Raw genomic sequence first — 21,366 nt, forward strand, 5'->3', positions numbered from 1 at the left:
AATTACTGATGCTGTTGAATGGTGTTATGATGCATTCAATTTTTACAGATTCCAAATTGGAAAATGTAGCATTTTTTAAAGTCTGAGACGAGTCTGGAAGTTTCACTTGTTATTTAAAAGTCGTTGCAATGAGTTGAGCAGAGACAGAATGTTTGTGGATCATTACGCTTTTTGAAATTCTCCCTTCACTGAGTATGTTGTAATATTGCATTGTTGTAAGCTGCTGTAGAGGAGTGTCTGCTTACCTGTACACACTTGACACCAGTGTCTTTGTATCACAATAATGCAGAGATAAAAGCATTATGCCATTTCACTCGTTCTACTTCTAATCCCTCAATTATTGTTGTGTGTTTTCCCATCTACACATTTATGGTCTATACAAAATCCAATATGGAAGATTTTCACAAGTCAAGTGTGTTGTTCAAGAAATTAGATTAGTTTTTGAACCTGTGACAAATTCCTTAGTTGTACCTGTCAAAAGTGAAGGCTCCCTGTTGGCCCTTATCAAATTCCGCGAATTCATTTTCTCTCCAGGTATGGGAGTCATGCTGGTGGAGGTTATTATTCTGTTTGTTTGTCAGCTTGTGATTTTCTGCAGCCAGTGAGGAGTAGCTGCTTTGCATCCAGCGCTTGTTGTTTGCCACCACCTGTTCCTTCATTACCTGGCCACATACTACCATTCCTTTATGTGGATAGAAACTCTTGATCCATGAGTGGGATCACATTCTGAAATCTGCTTTTCTGATTAGACCTTGGGCGCAGTCTGCTTGAGTTGTGAGGATATGAAAGTCTCCTGTTCAGGGATGAGGATGATGCAAAATTCATTCTTTTTTTTTCCATTATTTTTTAGGGGATATTTTGGCTTTTATGTTATGAAAGTAAAAAATGCTTGGCTCTAACATAAGTGGCAGTGCTCACAACACCTGCAGAGACTGTTGTAGTGCTTTAGACCTGCTGCCAAAACCATTCTGTGTAGACAGTGCAGAGTGGGTCTCCTCTCGTGCTGTCATCTACAGCGGAGCACTCTGCTGGGTAAAGCCAGACCAGGCCAGACTGGCCTCATCTTGAGTCACGGTGCAGTGAGTGCAGGCAGCCTCAGGCTTTAACACTGCCGATGCTCACAATGCATTCTTCATGAGGTATTAAATGAATATAAGAATACACAGATACACAAGGCAGAAAATGAATGTAATCTAAATGCCAGGTCCCGGTGCTATGGGCAGACTTGAACGACAACGCTGGAGGAAGATGTTTGCTCAGTGCCAGCCTCATTAAATCTAACAGCCCAGTCCCTTCAACTGGCCCACAAAGTTGAGAAAGAACGGAAAAAGGTCAGGAGGTGGAATGAAATGAAATTAGAAAAGGGAAAAACTGTGCCGTTAACGCTGCCATGTCAGAGTATTGATTTAACTAATTGAAATGGCATCGAGGGAGAAACACCAGATGGGTCTCCTCTGGCCTGAGGTGGGGTGCTGGCTGGCTCAGATAGGATCCCATCTGAGACACACTGTCCCTGGGGTCCATGCTGATGCTTTGCCTCATTCCATCCTGTTTCTCACAGTTATCTACAGCCAACACATTCTCTCAGTTGTGTTAATAGAGGGTTTGTAAGACATTTTTAACATGGGTTATATGAATAGGGCATTGGCTCTTTAGCTGTTGGATTTTTTTTGCAGGATTCTGATTGGAGGGGAAAGTTGAGCTTAGGGAAGGATAAGGCTTAGGAAAATGGTGACTGACTTTAGGGGATCGATAATCAATGTACCGTGTAGGCAGGATAAATACTATGTATTATAGAAGATTTGTTTCAGCAGGCATGGCTAACCATAGCAAAAAGCACAAGACCACCCTGGCAAACTTCCCTCCCAGTGGTGCTATCATTTGGCTGTTCCTGTTTAAAATTTAATGAAGCACTTGCTAAAATAGGACACACTTTTTGTAAGAATTATTATGAAATAGTATGAAGTATAAGGCCACACTATAAGACTGAAACTGTGGTTGTTCAGTTGCTGAATACACACCGACTTGCTAGTTATTTGGAACATTTAGTAAGGCTGTTTGTTTCAGTGACTTTGTGTTTGGGATAGTAATGTGCCCAGAGCACCTATATGGTGCTAAAACAATGGTTTCTTTACTTCTCAGAAACTCCAGTTGCCTTGGTTTTATCACTTAGAAAAACAATGATCTCAGTACTCTTAACTTCAGTGTTTTTACAGAATCACAGGCATTCATGCACAACACACAGTTGTACACAAATTTCTCTTTTTCTGTATCTATATATGCCTTGCAGTTCTCTCGCATTTTTAAATCCTACATCGCAAGAAAATATGAAAGTTTAAATCAAAGCCTGAATTTGTACTGACCCTGTCAGGATGAGACATTTTGTGAAAGATGAATCCAAGTTGTGATTATGGAGTCCTTTTCTCCCCATGTCTTTGCTTTTATGATCTTACTAATCATATCCTGAGTGCCCCCTGGCTGTCTCTGTCCTTCTGTCCTGGTGGTGCTTCGTGCTCTTTCCCAGCATGCACTGCCTGTAATTAAATAGGATCCTGGTCCTCTTGACAATGTCTGCGGCTGCTTTCTCTGCCTGGCAGCCTCCTCATCGTCCCTCTCTCTGTCTCTCACTCACACATAGACACTCTTCCTCCCTCTATCCTTGCCTGTATGTCACATGAGGAACTGACTCTGGTCTCTGTCTCTCAAATGATTTAATTGGATGCAAACTCAGGAGCACGGACATCAATACGGAACTATATCTGCCATAAGGAAGAGCCATTAGTCAATACTTCGCCCTCCACATGCCGAAGGCTTTTGTCAGACCTAATTACCCAGTACTGTATTCAGTGGAGCTGCACCAATGGGGAACTGGGACTCCTGTGGGATCTGGTTAGGATCACAGTTCACTCCCAGTGTATACAGAGGAGTTGGAAAGTTCACAAAAGCAAATATCACTCACTCTTCTCTTCCATTTAATACTGACAGCTAAATGACTGCAGTCATTAGAGGTGCACATGTAATTCTACTGGATTCTGTGGTTTAGGTTAGGTCTATACACAGGACATTAGCTGAAAGAAGTATTAAGCAACATAATTTTACAATTTCTCTTCTGTGTAGACATTGCTAATTACAATTGTGTTTTTAGGTTGTTGCACCAGATTGTAGGCATTAACAAGCTGTGGGTCATTCCCCATGGGAACCGTGCAAATTCCATAAAAGCTATTTTCAAGCACACAATAAACATTTAAATGCAATGCATGCATTTACCAACTTTGTGTCCAAAGTAGTCCTACCTTTGATTAGGTTATAATCCGATTTATCATGTTTGTTGTGATCATATGTTTGTGACTTGCAGAACAAGGATGCTAACCTGAGCAACTGACAGGGAAACTTACATGAGCATCCCACAGTGCTGTCGTTAAAACCATATCTGTCATTGCTTTGTTGATGTTCACAGGCAGCTTTAGCTATCAACAGCAGCAGCTCCCAATCTGGGTGACCATCTGAGGTGACAGGTATAATTTGTAACAAAAAAAAAAAAAAAAAAAACTGCTGGATTAGAGTAATCCAGGCGGGTACAAACATCTGTTGCCCTGCTCTCTTAAAAGTATGACAGTATCCTAAACAAGAGAAAAAAAGCCTGCCCTATCTTTAAAACTTAGCATAAACATGGCGGTTAAATTTGACTAACCTTGTAAATATATGTTTCCCCATAGGGTGCCTCGTCCAGCCTGGTGGTCAAATTTGCAGACACTGATAAGGAGAGAACCCTGCGCAGGATGCACCAGATGGCGGGGCAGCTCGGCATCTTCAGTCCCATGACCATCCAGTTTGGGGCCTATGGCGCCTACTCTCATGCTGTAAGTCTCAGCCCGGCGGGGGAGGAGACGGTGAGCTTTAAAAAAAGAAAACAAAAACTGTTGTGATTTGAGATTTGAACTCACTCTCTCTCCCACCAGGCATGTGGCACTCCCAGTGAACAGGTCCTTAAGTGATTCACACCATTAAACGGCTGTTACGGATACAAAATAACAGAAGCACAACAAAACATTCGGTTCTGCTTGTCTATTGTGTCTTTTTTATCCCTTAATTTGCCCAGGGAAGCTGCTCATCATGTATGCTCAGCAGCTCTACACTGTTATAATACCATACTGTTGTGAGCATTCACTTTCTATTACCACATTTCCTGACTTGATCTAAGAATTTAAGCTGCTTACACATACTTCTTCATACATAGACTGAGGTGCACTTCATTACCACGAACACACACCCATTCACCCCCTACCCCTTTCTCTGTCAACCAACCCCACCCCCCATTTCATATTCACACATGAAAGTCACAGCCTGAGTTTGGAGTCTGTGAGATTTTACACTCACACAGTAGCTAACAACTCACCTTGACAGGTGAGAATCGCCCACTCACACACCATCTCTCCTCTAATTCTACCACTGTGGCCCCTTTTTTCCTCTCTTACTTACACTGTATATATATTCCCAGCTTGCTAAACTCATCTCCTCACATAGCCTTTATCTTGTAACAGTATAATGAGCACAAGGCCGGAGCGGCGTTCCAATGGCTGAGAAACAAAGCTGCAGGGCAACACGGACCGCTCTGTTCAAGAACAAGGCATGGGCCAAGCAAACAGAGATGTGAGAGTAAACATGCTCTGATCCTGCAGCTATTTCACCCTCTTTTCCTTTTCTGTCCTTCCCTCCATCCCTCCCGCCATTTGCCTCTCTTCCCACTGCTATTTAATCCTACAGCAGATGATGCAACAGCAAGCAGCCCTGATGGCAGCAACACAAGGGTCCTACCTGAACCCCATGGCAGCCATCGCTGCCGCGCAAATGCAGCAAATGGCAGCTTTCAATGTCAACGGCCTGGTGGCTACCCCCATGACACCGTCCTCAGGTATACACGAACACACAGGCACCATTAACAGGCACAGGTGCAAGTGCTAGGGCACGTGCAAACACACACTATAGTGCAGGACGTCTCTCTCTATTTTTCACTGCTGCCCTGGAACATTTTCATCATTAGCAAGAATTATAGAAGCAGTAGTAATATATTCATTCAAGGCCTTTCTGCTTTTGCCCTTGTTCCATTTTTTAAGCTGTAGGCTCCATTTTCTGGGTTGAAGCAGACACTGTCAATGTTGAATTGAAGGAAGCAAAGCCTTGTACTGACTGAGGCATGATGGGAGAAGATGTACAGCATTCCTTTACACTCATTGGCAGCAACATTATAGTCTCTATCTCTCGCTCTCTCTCTCACATTATTTCTTTCATTCTTTTTCCCTCCCTCCTCTGTCGCTCTGTCCCTCTGTGTCTCCGTGACAGTGTGTGTTTTCTGGGAACACAGCCAATCCGATGACTTTGGATGCAGAGTCCTTGGCTTATACAATATAAGAGCAAAGATTTGTGTGAGATAATCCTGGACCCCAGTCTGAACTATCTTTTTGGCCCTTGTCATGAGGAGCTTTGATGGCTCGACACTAAGTAGGCAGGCTGCCTGAAGGCAGGGTCATTGCAAATGTATTAAATAAAGTGGCTTGATGCTGTACATGGTATTTGTAATCCACAAGGCCTACATTTTTCAGGTAATGCCTATCAAACATAATCCTACATGACTTAAATGCCCTTCACCTGGATAAGGAAAATAATAAAAATCCATCAGTACAAAAGGGCATTGACAAGGTGACAGACTTCGAATATCACTGCAGGGAGGAAAGGTGCTTAGAAGAAGAAGCGCAGGCTCCTACATGCAATATATTTTACATTTCAGTCCCTGTTTTGCAACCCTACTGCTATATCTGAATGGGAGCTTTGTAATTCCATATTGTGGTAGTGGATGTGCCTTTGCCCCTTCTATTGCCTTCTCCTACACAACCTTTAATAACACATTTTAAACCTTTTTTTCATATCTTGTACTGTGGGTGGATTGTGGAAACGATGACTATAAAAAGTAAAACTAACCAAGTTGTTTTGCTACCTAAACACATTCCAAGAGTGACTGAACAAAACGAAAACACTACAAATGTAATACTTGTTCCATTACCAATAAGTGTAAAAGAGACATTAGTGTGTTACTTTGATTTCAGTATCTCTTCATTTAGCTCAGAATAATTTTTTGTAGCAGCCAACAGTGCACCTTCCAAAGTATAATTTCTTTGCTTCATTCTAATACAGTAGTACAGGTGAGAAAAATTACATTTCAGTACAAAAATACTCTTGTCAAAGCTCTAATTTTGAGCGTGCAGCATGAGAAGCCTGTACCTTACTGCCTTCATGTCTGTTTGCAGGCACCAGCACACCCCCAGGCATCTCTGCCACAGCCGTGCCCAGCATAGCTACCCCTATTGGGGTCAACGGATTCAGTGCCCTTCCGCCTCAAAGCAACGGGCAGCCCACATCTGAGCCCATCTACACCAACGGTATTCATCCTTACCCAGGTGAGACAAGTTTACATAAAGACATGTATGACATGTATTTGTAACATACTGTCATGACTCTGTTGCTTTGACCCTGATACTGGTAGCTGCTTGCGCTGTGAGTAATCTATAAATGTTTGATCATTCTAGTGTTGTACTTGATTTGAATAAGAACATCACCTAATTGCCACAATGCAAGTACAACATGTCAGCTGTGACAAACTGAATTATATCACATAATACAGTGTAAAGCTGACAAGAGTCATTTTAACTTCACACTCTCATGACATCTTTTTCTGATTTGAACTGAAGCATTTGAGGCTTGAGGGTCAATCAGCAGCGTCTTTGGCAGATTTCTGAGAAGCCAGCCCCAGTATCATGATGAATCCATCAGTTCATCCATCAGTCAATTATGGTTAATTTGATGTGTCTCAGCCTGTCCTCAGCTTCTTAATGTTGTCTGGGACTGATTCCTGAAGAATTGACAGACACTCACTCCCCATCTCTGCATTATGCAGAGGCAGCTGCAATTGTAATGAACTACAAAGTGGTTTGTTTGGCATGCTGTTAATATTTGATGCAAACATCTGGGGCGAACAGGCATTTTGAAGAACTGAAAGATATGACAACCCAAATTTTTCCCCACTCCCTGTGTGATCTTACCCCCTGATGGTTCTCTACAGCTAAACCAATTTCTGTTTTGCTTTTTAACATTCTATCAATGTCTTTCTTTGTCTCTGTGTCTGTCCTGACCACTGTCTGTCCTTTCTTTGTTCTTCATTTTCTTCTCTGTCGTCCTTTCTTTCTCTGTCTCTCCTTTCGGGTATCTGCAGCACAGAGTCCAACGGTGACCGACCCTCTCCAACAGGCTTATGCTGGCGTCCAACACTACGCAGGTGATCTGTCTCTCCTACCTCCTCTACTCTCTCACTTACTCCATCTGTCCCTTTGCCTTTCCCCTCTCCCTTTCAGTTTGTCACATCAGTAGACACTATGACAGTTCAAGATACCCAGATGACCAGCCAATTTCCTCCCAGATTAGGCTACTTTACATTAGGATTGCAACGGATTTCAGTTGACTTGACAAAAAAAAAAAAAAAAAGAAAAGAAAAAAAAAGGAAGAAAAAAACTAGAAAAAAAACTTAATTCCAAAAGTACACCAAGACCTGAGGATTTGAACCTGCCATAGCCTCCGACATGAGAGATGACACAGACCTCTCATAAGCACTGCTTTGTGCCTGACACCAGCTCTCATTAACATGGTGTTAGTCTCCCTCTCTTTTCTTTGTGTGCCTGCTTAGTTGAACTGCTCTCCACTCCCCCTTTTGCCATTCTCTTTGTGTAGTGATCCACCAGCCAAATGAGCCCAGGCTCCCAGTCATAATGCAATTTATTTATGCAATGTCTAGAGGACGCAAATGAACAATGGAATAATGATTTGAGTTTTGTTGTGTCAAATATGAAAATGGAGATGTGAAAAATTCCACTCTGGTTCTCCCTTTGCAACAGCAGCCTACCCTGCCGCCTATGCGCCAATCAGCCAAGCGTTCCCCCAGCAACCAACCATCATTCCCCAGCAACAGAGGGAAGGTAAGAGCGAGCAAGCGCGCCCACCCAAGATAAAAGGTGATAATTGCCATGTTCCATTCTAATGTAGCTGTGCTGCTTTGAATTAGCGAGGGAGGGAAAAAGCTGGCTGGGGAAAATGTGAGAAAAAGGCTTCCCATTTAAAGAGAAGAACATTAGCAGTGAGATGGAAAGTTACTCTGTCATTATTCAAAAACTGCACTAATTCAAACTTGCAGCGTTGGACTGCTTAATCAGTCCATTACAATGTGTTTAAGTGGTTATAAATATTCATCAGATTAATTAGCTGCATGCATAATCATTTATTACCATTCCTCGTGTAGTGTTCGTTCTTATGCCACAGCATCAGATGTAATAAAGCATAGGATATACTGTGATGGTAAATCACTCCTTTTGACGCCATTCGTCAGTCTCAGTCATTCATCTATATGATTGCATGAGACAGCATAGAGTGGCATGAATATTCAATGTATGGACTTGAAATTTAGTGCTTCTAACAATCCCTGGAGGGAAAAGTAAGTTTGTGTTTGAATTTTTTGGCTGCATCGCTAGGGTCACAGTGTAATAGATACAGATGCAAACATATTTATTCACACATTTACACAGTGACATGATTTTATACTGTATAAAAATAATCATTAGAGACCCCCATCTCTGATATATTGGAACATTTTACTCATTAGCAAAATTACAGACATCATGGTAATGCAAACACACACACAGACACACACAGAGAGTTATTCTTGGTTTAGCCAGTGGCCTGTCTGAGTTCTGGCCTCCCCTGGGTTTTGGCTGCTGTCCCAGCCTGTCTCAGTCCACTGCCACAGACTGCAGCCCTGCCATATAACAAGAGACATCTAAACCTGAATACACATCCTCAGCCTCAACCTCCCACTGAAAGCTAACAATTTCAACAATACATTGTATCGGACTGTGTGTGTGTGTGTGTGTGTGTCAACAAAGAAAATCCTTCCAAAACCCAAACTATAATTTTAACCTGACACAACACTGCTCTTTCAGAAAATGGGTCCTTTGTTTTTACATTTGGTAGACGATCGTTGGCAGCCGTTGTAAAGCAATACATACCGCAGCAATTACTTACAATGCATCTATAGGTTTCCAACACTTTTTCCAGAGATCTGGGATTGTTCTGCCAGCACCAGCTGATACAGCCTTGAGCAGAGAAGAACAGTAACTTCTCGTCTTCAGGCTCATATTATGTAATTCTCCAGATTCAGAAAGACTTTTTTGTTTGTTTGTTTGTTTACTCCCTCATACTCCCGAAAGACCAAAACAAACATTGATGTATAATGGATGGAATGAAGCTCTAACACATAAAATATGTTTCATTGTGAGAAAAATATGAATCCTTTTAACATGTCTGGTACAAATAATGCAGCCACATCCACTTGTCAACAAGCACTTTCATCTCATTTTGTAATTTGCATCTTCACATTTTGCCCTGGTGGACAAATATTAAATTACTTATAATATTTAGTCAGTGGCTGTCTTGCATTGTAAGACGTTAAACCCTTGCACATGTTTGAAGAGCTTTAATCATTCAGTGAATCATTGGCTCATGTGTGATCAGCAATACATTTATTATACATCTATCCAATTAAAAATCATTTACTCTTCAGATAACACCTATAGTGTTAGACATATGGAGTTATCGTGTCATTAGAAAAAAAAAGTGTATCTATGTAAGAGGAAAGTCTGCAGCACACCACAATAACAACTTATCAATGTCCTCACGCACCAGCTGCAGACATTCCATTGCCTCAAACAAACCACTTCCTTTCAAAGCAAGACTTCTCCATAATGTGAGACACCTTAACAGACAGAACTGAGATTCAGCCTTTAACTGTTGAGAGGGAAAAAAAAAATCTCCAGTCTGTCAACCAATGCGTTTGTGTGTGTGTCCTCTATCTTGCCAAGGCATAGCAGCACTACAGCCAGCCACCACTGCAGCCCTCTTATCAGCCTTCTCACCAGACCCAGTCTCATCTCGTCATGCTATCACCCCGAGCAATGAGACGGGAGAGAAAGCTAGCCAGGCAGCCAGCTGCAAGCTTACTGTCCCTGAGTCCATCACATCTCTCTCTCTCGCTCTCTCTCTCTCCTTCTCTGTGTCCATGGTTTGCTTTCTTACACTCTTTCTGTCTCTCCTCACTTCATTCCTGCCTTTATCCAGATTGGCCTGTACAATATGTGGCAGCTGGGTGGATGAGTGTGGAGGGATGGAGAGAGATTGGAAGACAGTCCTACTGTCACATAGTAATTGGGGCAAAAACTTGCCTTATGTCTTAATGCACGGTCTGCCTCCTCTCTCTGTTTTTCTGTGCTTCGCTTATCCAGTACAACCATTCCAGTCTTCCTCTCTCAACCATTTCCTCCTTTTGTATCAGTTCTGATGATTTTGTGTCCCCTCCCTCTCTACTAATCATGTCAAACAGGGTCCAACAAAACAGAACAGTTTGACCCTTTAATCATAAAAAAAACAGGAACCAACTAAAAAATCTCCAAAACAAAACAAACATAATATGCAACATATTCGGAGTCTAGTGCTTATATGTGATCTTCCATTACTAAATTATTTAACCACCCATGTTATTGTGGTCAGCCTCACTCTCACTGGGCATCTCCTGTTTATGCTTCCACATAACCCTCCTGTTGTCTTTGTCTCATCATCAGGGCCAGAAGGTTGCAACCTGTTTATTTATCACCTGCCCCAGGAGTTTGGAGATGCTGAGCTCATGCAAATGTTCCTTCCCTTCGGCAACGTCATCTCTGCCAAAGTCTTTGTGGACCGGGCGACTAATCAGAGCAAATGTTTTGGTGAGTGGAAAAAAAAAATAAAAAAAAAAAATAAAAAAAACTTACAGTGACTGTGTTTGGTAATCTTCTCATGCCTCTTGTTGCTTCCCTGCAATTAGTGTTTGCTTTTGCTTTTATTCCCAGTGTCTGTCCTAATCAAGCTGCAATTAACATTTTAAAAGTGGCGTTACATGCCACTGCACAGGGGGGTGAGGAGGGAGATCGAGGAGCAGTGCTCCCTGGGTCCATCACACAGGCGTAACAAGACGATAGGGCTTGGTTATGGAAAGTGGGGTAATGAGAGAAGGTGATTGCAGAACAACTGCAATACACAAAGACTAAACCCACTATGAATCTGCTATAGAGCTACTGACACAAACATCTTCCCACAGTAGCCATTGTCTGTGCTTTAATTTATCCACCTCTCTATCACACCATTCCTAAGACTATTAGTATTTACTCACCTTCTCTGCCATTCCCAGTTTTCTTTACTCTAGAGAAAAACATTTTCCCAGACTCCCCACAACCCTCCAGCAGGGCAACCCAGCAGCATCCCGCCACCCCTCCCCTCCTCTTCTCTTGCCTCCCACACAGCATACCAGTTCATCAGGGTGGAGGCGGTGCAGGTGGAATCCATGGGCTTAAAGAGATAATAATAGACTGGTGTGGGCCTTGCTGTTGATTCAGTTGGACAGCAGCACCCAGGAGACAGGCAGAAAGAGAGGGGGGAGAGAGAGACTCCAAGCATTGACTATCTCTCAGTTTCTCTTCAATGTGGCATGTCTGGCTTTCTCCTTCCTCCCTCCCTCCCTCTTCCTCTCTCTCTCTCTCTCTCTCTCTCACTGTCCATCTCAGTTTAATCTCCCTGTTTCTCCCTGTGTGTGTTCTTCTCTAAACATATGCCTCTCACTATCACTATCTGTCAGTCAACGAGGGGGAAGGACAAAGGGGCGGCGACCTCATCAGTATCACCGTCTTATTTTTCACAGCGAGTAATTAAGATCTTAGCTGAAAAACAGCTAACCCATGATTCTTTTTGTAGTTTTTTCCTCAATCATGTCTCTCTCCTTTTTATAGCAGGAACCCCCAGGCTCTTTTGTAGAACATTAACAAATTAGGCAGAAGATGCTGTGCATTAAGGGGAATATGTTATTAGGCGTCTATGAAGTTGGATGCTTCATCTTAAAGATGTGTGCATTTAGCCTTGATCACATGGTTAACTGGTACTGGTACATCTACATAAAGGAGTAAGAAAAAAGCAGATGGATGTCCCACTCTACAAAATGTAGAGACAAAAAAAATATCCAGTTATCAGCATTACAGCAATGGCTACAGAAACAGCTTTTCATACAAACTAACAAGTCAAAAACAAACAAACAAACAAATAACCGCTGTACAGTGTGGTTTATTTATATTTGGACAGGTCAGTTATTTATACCTGTATTACAGACACACAGTCTGAATGTCCATACTTAAATTCAGTTTTCAGTTTTAACTATAAAAGCAACTAACTTTCAGTAGCATCTTATGTCTGTATCTTGACAGATACAGTACGTTAATTTAGAAAAGAATCTTGCATAAATAAATACTTCTAGAAACCTCTATGCCTCTATTGCAGAAAGCTACTTGCAAATTTCAGCAGAAATATCTATGTATATGTGGCCTCATTCTCTGCTGCACAGGTGAAAACAGTTTGGGATTCTGTGAGGAGATAATCAGATATTAAATGTGAGACAGTGTGTGTACACAAAACCTCTAGAATAAAAAATTTAGTAAACTGTTTGGTGATGTAACTTTGCGTTACAAAAATACATATGCCATAGACAATCACTGCTGGGAAGCTTCTATGGATGTGCTTATTTTCACTTGGGACTCTATGGATACAGCATTAGTGTTAATCCTCTGCATTTAGTCACTCAGTATTGACTTTTAAAAGTGATCAAAGCTCACCTTGTTAAGTGGAATTAGCTTAAAAATACATTTCAAAGGTCTTCAGAGAATGAAATTACACATACCTAAAACAGGAAGCTTTCTGCTTTTTAGATACCTGGATACCTAGGATGCTATATACCAAAAAGGGCTTTGGAAAATAGGATGTAAATGCTTCTACTTCTGCTCTGCATTTTTTTAAACTGGGAAATGCATATTTATTTTACCAATGTACAGATGTAAATCTGTAATGTATATCCACCAGTTAACACTTAATCTTTCACAGCCATGCTTAAACAACATGTGAAAACCCGGAGCACCTCCCTGGAGCTTGGCATTAGTAACATTAATGTACACTCCGCAGCATCACTGAATGTAACTCTTTGTGTCACCTGAGTGCAGGCAATGTAAGAATACTGAGCTGCAGTAAACTCAGCTGCTCAGCCTGCTCTTCAGCTTGTGTGTTTCCTATTGTCCCCCAGTAATGTGTGCAACCTTGTGTTTTTATTAAAAATGCATAACTTTACAGCGTGCATACAGCTTTCTGCTGATATAGGTGGTTGCGTTGAAAGCAATACCTCAAACAGTAGTACTGTTTGGAGTATAGAGTTGCAGAGCACTGAACAGTCAGTGCTGCTTGAAAATGTGAAACACCATCCAACAGTTACAAAACAGATGAAATCTGCAACATGCTCAAGCACATTATTTTACTTTTAATATTACTTTAATGCAGATTCAAGAGTTTGCGTCTTTGCCCTTCTTCGCCCCCCAGAATTCTATCACCTTTTTTGTCGTGTGGATGTAAATGTGAGGTATGGTGATTCATTTAAGTCAGGGATACTGCGAGTGTGTGTGTTTGCAGGATTGGGAGGGGGATCACTACCAACTGACAGGCCCTTCCTTGCTCAGTTTGTTTAAAGGGTTTGTAAACGCAGCAGCCTTATCTCACCAGCACTGACAAAAGCCTGCCCTCTCCCCCCAAATTAAATTGGACCCATAGCGGTGTGATCAAATCAGCTGGCAGGCGGAAAATTCCGGCCGTCAATCACAGAGGTGTCTGATAAGAGCCGGCAAGGAGTCCCGGTGTGGAAAGCTGTGGGCTCATTCCGCCTCGACACCCAGGTGATAACTCAGAGCAGCAGGCACCTCCGTCCTACACACCTTGTTCCTAGCATCTCGTCACGACCCCCGTGCCCTTTTACTGCCCTTTGCTCTTTACTTCGATACATGTTCAGTCACACACACACACACAGTCAGGCTCAAACACTCAGGTTACATTTACAGACACCAGTATGCTCTGAAAATCCAGACACGACAAGACTTTTTTCTCCTTCTAATCTTTGAACACCTTTTCATGTTTTTTGTTCACTGCTTAAGTTAAACTGTGGGTTTCTGAAAGCTCTTCTCCGTTTGATTTTTAATATCTGTGTTATTAGCCTTTGTGGTATTTTATGTAATCTGTTTAATTCTGAGATTTTCCATTAATCTGCTGAAAAGAGAAAACAAAGGCCTATTGTGTCATTGTTGAGAGTTAAAAGGGTATTTTTTCCTCTTTTCTTTCATCTCGCCTGTCTTTTCTCCACATTTCCTTTTCTTCTTCCTGTTTCTTTCTCATATCTCTATTCTTCTCCCTTCATGTGTTTTTTTTTTTTATTTTGCCATTTTGTGTGTCCCTATTTCTTCCGTCTTCTGTTTTGTAGGCTTTGTGAGTTTTGATAATCCGTCCAGTGCTCAAGCCGCTATCCAGGCCATGAATGGCTTTCAGATAGGCATGAAGAGGCTGAAGGTGCAGCTAAAGCGGCCAAAAGATGCCAACCGACCTTACTGACTCATCTGCTGTCCATACCCAGGTACAGTAACACCTGCTCCAACAACTCTGCACTTCACTTAGAGGAACCTGGTCATGAATTTAGACTGTTGTTGTTTGTGGACAGGAATATTACAATCTTAACATTTACTCAAAATTATATTACTCCCTTTTTAAAAGAGAATATATTTTATGCATGTTTTAACATTTTAACAAGAAGTGTAACCCTAATTAATCACAGAGCAATTCATAAACCACGAAAAAAATAATTTCACAGAATTTATATGAATTCCTCCCAATATGCTTTGACCAGCTTTAAAACAGATTATGAGGACTACATTTTCAAGGGAGATGAAGACAAAATTATAATTTACCAACCTTCCAGTATTGCATCTTAGAGAAATTCGACATTTCATTACAGTTTTGCCTAATCATACTAATAATACCACAAATATAACTACCCGTCAGCTAAAGATAATGTTGTGAATGGAAGCAAGTTGTTAAAAAGACATGTATACAAAGAAAAAAATAATGTCTTTCCTAAAATAGTTAGATTTCTGTTTTGTAAGCTCTAAGCTGGACCTTGATTCATGGGAAAAGTCATTGACTAGATGCACAATAATACAAAGTGGCTGATAAGGTCAGATAAGTAAATGCAGGATGTTCACAGTGAAGTAGATGAATATGCACAAACTCTTCTTAAAAACCTTTGATGGGTTCAATGAGTGATTTTTCCAAACTTTAAACAACTCTCAAGATTATCTACACTTAATAAAAGGTGATGGTCTATTACACATATTTATTTATAACTCAGCTCTATATAATGTGTAATTCATGTTTCTCTGTGCAAAAGTCTACACACTATGCTAAAATGATGTGGTCATTTGTAAAGTAAAGGGTTTTTTTTTAGATATTGGACCATCATCACCTTCCATTATGTGCCAACTCTCTCTTTTGTTACACCTACCTATTCTTTTTGGATTCTGATTGGCCTAAAGACAAATAAATAAATAAATAAATAGAAGTACTTTATTAATCCTAAACTGGGAAATTTCACTGTACATAGATCTCTAAAAGTAAAGAAAACTGTATAAAATTATTTACTAGAAAATAGAGATATAGGAATATATGTACAAATACAATAGTGTACATAAACATAAACAACTGTTGTTAACAAATCATATGAAGCCTGGCAGATTTGTGACCATGTAAGATTATCAATTTATCTAAATGATCACATTGATTATGTGCACTGGAAAAGCTACTGTACTGTAATTATTACTGTGCAGTAGCCAAACACCGCAGAGCAATGATCAGGCTGTTATGTTTGAATAGTAATAAAAAGTACATTTTTTAATTATAGTTTTTATTCTATTTTATTATTTGTGTCACATATTTGCTCTGTAGTTTCACCAAAGCAGTAGCCACATCATAATAATGTAATGCTGTGGGTGTAATTCAGCTGCATAGTTATAGCACTGCTGATGACTCTCACCAAGATCTGAAAATGCCTTTAGTCAAGTGTCTTTTGTTTTCACCCATAAAAAGTCAAAACATTACAAAACATTAAAATAAGGGTTTACTTATAGTAGCACCATCCCTCAATAGACTCATTTCACAGTGTCACACTTGATTCAAATAATAATCGCCCATCTGTTACAAGCCATGGCTGCCAGTGCAAAAATAATATAAAATCATGCTCTCCTCACGCAACTGGCTGGACAACTTTTCATTACAATAACATAAGCCAGGATTATATCACTCCACAAATAAAAGCATGGTAATAATTTGTTTGTTTTAGACTTGACTCTTTAAAAGCCACAGGATGGCATTAATGGAAGGTGGTATGCCAAACAAATGATAGATGCTCCCTTTATCTGTTCCCTGATAGCATTTGAATAGAGCTATGCCATGCTAATTGAGGAGAGGCTTTCAAAGCAGACACACTGAAAAGAGAAAGGGGTGGGGTGAATTTGATTTAGCATATCAATGAGGGACAAATGGAAAATATCCTGTAACAGCACTGAATGACAGTACAGTCATTGAGATTTACTCAGATTGCTTCCAAGTAAAGATGTTTTCCACAATAACACTCTGTCATTTAATTTAGGAGGTGTGTGTGAGCGTACTGGTATGTGTGTATGTTTTTCATGTCACCCTTAGTCTCTGGTCCAGTTTAATCCATCTCTGCGTTTTACTTTTGTCAAACACCACTTGTGATGTCGAGTTAAGAAAAAAAACAATTGACCAAAACTACGCACAATTCAAAACCTCTGAATCCAGAGTAAATAAAGAATCTATCTAAGCTACATTATTGATTAAAACCTTAGGTAACAACTCCCCTTTCTTCCTCAAACACTGAATTGTGCTTCGAAAGTTAAACATTCTCCTCTGCTGGTCTCAGGAGTCCTGCCACTCCAAAATTGCATTCTGTGTCTTAAAGATAAACTTAATGCAAAAAAAAGCTGAAGCCCTCACTATACAGCCACCTTCATAGCAAACAATGCAAAGCAAATCCAATTACTGTAGACAGGACAACTTTCTGAAATAAGGGTTATCTTTGTGAATATAAAAACATCAGTTCAACCTTTTAACCTGCAAATGTTGTCAGGCTCAGAATATTCCACCACTACACTGAGACACAAACAGAAAATGTATTTTTCTGTGCTGTGTTTAAGATTATTTGTTCTGTTTTTTTGTTTTACTTGTCATTATTTCAGTTTTATGGTAATACCCATAATAACCTCATTTGATTTGTCAGGCAGCATAAGCGCGAGTGTGGAACAAATATGGAAAAGGGTGCTTTGAATTTTGACTTAAGGAAAAGAAAATCCCACTGTTTCTTTCCTTCTTTTGCACCCCCACCAACCTGGCAACCTGACACGGCCAATCACAGTGTGAGGTGGCCTTTCTCCGCTATAGCCACACATCCCCCTCCCCACACCTGTCATGGGGCCAAGTTCCCACAGCTGTAAGTTGAACCCATGGTGTCATTTTCTTTTGGATGACGTCATGTGGTGGGACTGTGACTGCATTGCATGGCGTGGAGTTGATTGATATCTCTGAACTCTCTCTCTTTATAGTCTGCCCTCCTTTTATATATATGATATATATTGTATATTGGCAGTTTGTGGAGTGCAGTAATCGATGCCTTTCTTGGCTGGTACCTGTTACTGACGTGCTAATTGGTTGGTTGATTATAACTGGAAGTGGCCTTCAACCCTTTGTGCTATTGTACCGTGTGCCCTTGTGATGTTTTACTTTCTCTTGTGGGGTTCATGTGTATGGATGTACTGTATATTTTCTATTTCACTATTCCTTCACATTTACATCAGTGTTTTTTTTCTTCCAGCAAACTATTTTTTTTTTATTTAGTAAAGTCTGCGTCTTTGCAAAAAGGACCTTTTTCTCCCTCTGATAGACAGCTGTTTAGCTGAGAGATGGCCAAGATGACCCTATGTTTGTGTAGCCAATTAAATCTAACATTCACACACACAGAGCACAGGCAAATGTTGACACTCCACTTCTCTGTGGATTCCATCTGCACAGGGAGTACTTCTGCAAGATTGTTTTGTTTGCCTAACATGAGAATCACTTCCCATTTATTTATTTATGAGGGTGCAAACCAATTACACCGTGATAGAAGAGCTGCAGGCAGCACTGCAGACCCTCATGGCCAAATTCTGTCCACCATACTGTACAGAGAGATGTAAGCAGGGTGCAAAAAAGACATACAAATACAGGGATGAGTATTTGCCACTGCCTGTTGCTTGTTGTATTTTAGGAAGATTATGCCCAGGATAAACTACTAGACTTACATAAATAAATAAAAAAGGCAGCCACTGAATCCATGAAAAAGGTCCTTTCCTTGCAAGTGAGTTTGTTGCTATAACCCTCCAGGCCAACCCTGATAAGAGTTAGTCGTTTTCGTTGAACTCATTCTGCCCAATTCTTTCAGAGGCCCTGTGGGTGACTCTCCCTCCAGTAGTCTACGCAATGAACTCAGGGGGGTGTCTAAGCCAGGCAAGCCGGGAGGGATAAGGCTTTTCTGGCATCAACTATGCCTCCTTACTGCCAGGTGTCTTTTATAGAGCCATCTAAGTAGGTGGCAGTGTGGGGGTCCAGGGTGGGCATGATGCTGTGACAAACAAGGGGACATAAAGAAAAATATATTCTTCATCATCTGATAAAGTTGGCGGTGAAAGAGTTCTTTTTTAAAGAAGCTGTTTACTTAAAAAAAATGTTCAGTTATAAAGCCACTGTGTGTTTCTTCTGTGGTACATGTATATAGGGAGAATTGCTAGTGTCTCATAAAAAAAAGAGCATCTGTAATCGGGACTGTTAGTGCTTTATGTCGCTAATGGCTGGGCTCACTTTGGCAAACATTAGAAATAAGTTTGAATCTCTGCTCTCCCATCTAAAAAGCAGATCTATTATGAAATGGTAACAAGCTCATTTACAGGAATGGAAAGGTAGAACAAAGAGCAGAGTCTGGGCCCGCATTCCCGTCACAAAGTCAGACCCTTTCATGTTCACTCCCGGAGAGTGATTTGCTGCGATTTCGTAGCCTTTCTTCACCCACATCATAGCTCACAGCATATTAGGGATGATAGGCTGTAAACTAGATCTTTTATATCCAAAGCTCGACAGCACGGACACATTTAGTAACAGTGCAGTACATCAAGTCAACACAAAGGCAGAGAGAAGATGGTTGTTTTTTTTCATGGGATTCTAATTAGGGGCTATTTCTTGAAATATGTACATGTTGTTCTTATTGAACAACCATCATTTTTTTCTGTCATTCTAATTATCACACCAATTTAACACTTTTACACACGCCTGTCTTCTTTTCTTTATGTTTCCTTCTTGTTCTTTTGTAGTTTTTCTTTTTTCTATGAATTAACAAAAAGATGAATGACAGCAACATCTCAGGCAACATTCTTTCTTCATGCAGGGAGATGTAGTCAGTTTAAATTAGGCCTTCTTTGGATTAGTGCTGTCACAGTGTAGATGTCTGTTCCATATGGTTAAAACACAAATCTCCCACCCTACCTCTAGCCCACTTATTTCTGGTTGTGATTGACACACTCCTTTTTTTTCTCTCTTCCCCGTCTGTTTCTCATGCTGTTGGCTGTGCCTGTCAGTCTGTGTGATAACCAGGAGCCAGCAACCCTGAGCATGTTTGCCACAGCCTCACTGAATCCACTCTCCTTATTCTCCCCTGTTTCTTTCTCTCTCTCTCTCTCTCTCTCCCCTCCTCTCTCCCTCTCTCTCTCTCTCTCTCTCTCTGTGACACAGGATGAAGGGCCACAACACCTTATTTCCACAAGTGCAGTAAAAGTACAAAGACTTCTTGCTCTGCTACATATCATGAAGGAAGGGTGGTCCCTTGATCCTGCTGGAACGCCGCTGAAAGATTGGGTGACTGTGAGAAGGATCCCAGAGTTGTTGTCTCTTTTTTGTTTTTGTTTTGTTTATTTTTTGTTTTATTTGAGTTTTTTCTTTCTTCGCAAATGCCTCTTTTTTCCCTGTTTTGCTTTGGCGTCTGTGGAAGAAGATTTTTTGCAGAGACCAACTTTTTGCTGCTGTTTTTTAGACATGATGGGGAAAAAAAAAACAACAAACCTTTATAGACTCATTATGCTCAAAGCATGCATACTGACACAGGATATAGATAAACACACATAAACACGGAAAGCAAACCAAACACACGTTTAAAGATGCTACACTTAAAAAAAAAAAAGAAAAGAAAAAAACATACTTTGTACATGTATAAATAAGTGCAAATGCCAACACAAGTACTGAAGCAAACTCATGCGTGTGCACGCGCACACACACAACTACACACACACACACACACCAGCCTGCTGCCATTTTGGTTTTTGTGCCTACACAGGTGTTGTGCTCTGTGACAGGGCAAGCTCTGGATCGAAGAAGAAAACAAGAAGAAGAGGAGAGAAGTGGAGAATCCAGGATAACTTACATGCATCATTCCTTAGGAAATAGGGACCAAAGGACTAAACGCTTTTTAAAAGAATATAAATATATAAATATATAAATATATATTTAAAAACTCATACCTTGTAGCTGCAAGTATTACAATTTACTCGTAGACAAAAAAAAATCATTAAATCAATATCCAGTGGCCTACTGTAAGTACGAATAAAAGAAAATGGAAATAATGTATAAAAAAAAGAAAAAGAAATGGAATCGTAGTATAGGGGCTGATCATTTGCTCTGGATGCTGATTTAGCACCAGGTTGTAGAATAGTAAAGTAGATTAGAAAAAAATGTAGATTTGCTAACTTTTGCTGTTGTTTAAAAAAAATACTTGAAGTCGTAAATGAGAAGGAGGGGAAAGATGTTGGGGAGGGGTGACGTTCATCTGCCCCTGTTCAACCACAAGTCTCTTTCTCTTGGATATTAAGGTATCAGCCACTGGATATCTCGCTCTTCATGATGTATAAGTCACCGCACTCTCTGACAGCTACGAACGGACTGTTCTGTAAGTGGGAGGGAGGATGACGAGAGACAAAAAGACTGCTGAACGTACTGATGTCTGTGCTGGACAGGGTGCAGATGTTTAAGGCTTCTTGCTAGCCTTTGTGTTCAAGCGACAATCCACTGTAAAGACCAAGTAAAATGGACATGAGGTATCTTCAGTTTTATTTTTTATGTTTTTTTTCTCAACCTTTTATATTGCTATTACACATGACGTGTGCATTATGAAGCCACAAATGGTAAAAAGGAGACAGTTAAAAGATGGACAAGCAGATGGTTATACAAGGAACAACA

General features: G+C 40.6%; 1 protein-coding gene across 1 annotated transcript in view; it reads left to right on the forward strand.

Annotated features, from left to right (window-relative positions):
- Nucleotides 1–17,537, forward strand: part of celf6 (CUGBP Elav-like family member 6) — a 111,477-nt gene extending 93,940 nt beyond the window's left edge. The window contains exons 6-13 of the mRNA XM_028401043.1: nt 3,717–3,860; nt 4,768–4,912; nt 6,303–6,452; nt 7,265–7,327; nt 7,941–8,021; nt 10,713–10,856; nt 14,465–14,614; nt 17,468–17,537. Of these exons, the coding sequence (XP_028256844.1) occupies nt 3,717–3,860; nt 4,768–4,912; nt 6,303–6,452; nt 7,265–7,327; nt 7,941–8,021; nt 10,713–10,856; nt 14,465–14,592 (855 nt within the window). The 3' untranslated portion in view covers nt 14,593–14,614; nt 17,468–17,537. The remainder of the gene's footprint in view (nt 1–3,716; nt 3,861–4,767; nt 4,913–6,302; nt 6,453–7,264; nt 7,328–7,940; nt 8,022–10,712; nt 10,857–14,464; nt 14,615–17,467) is intronic.
- The last annotated feature ends 3,829 nt before the right edge of the window (nt 17,538–21,366 follow it).

Source organism: Parambassis ranga, chromosome 3, assembly GCF_900634625.1.
Source record: "Parambassis ranga chromosome 3, fParRan2.1, whole genome shotgun sequence".
In the NCBI taxonomy this organism is placed as follows: Eukaryota; Metazoa; Chordata; class Actinopteri; family Ambassidae; genus Parambassis; species Parambassis ranga.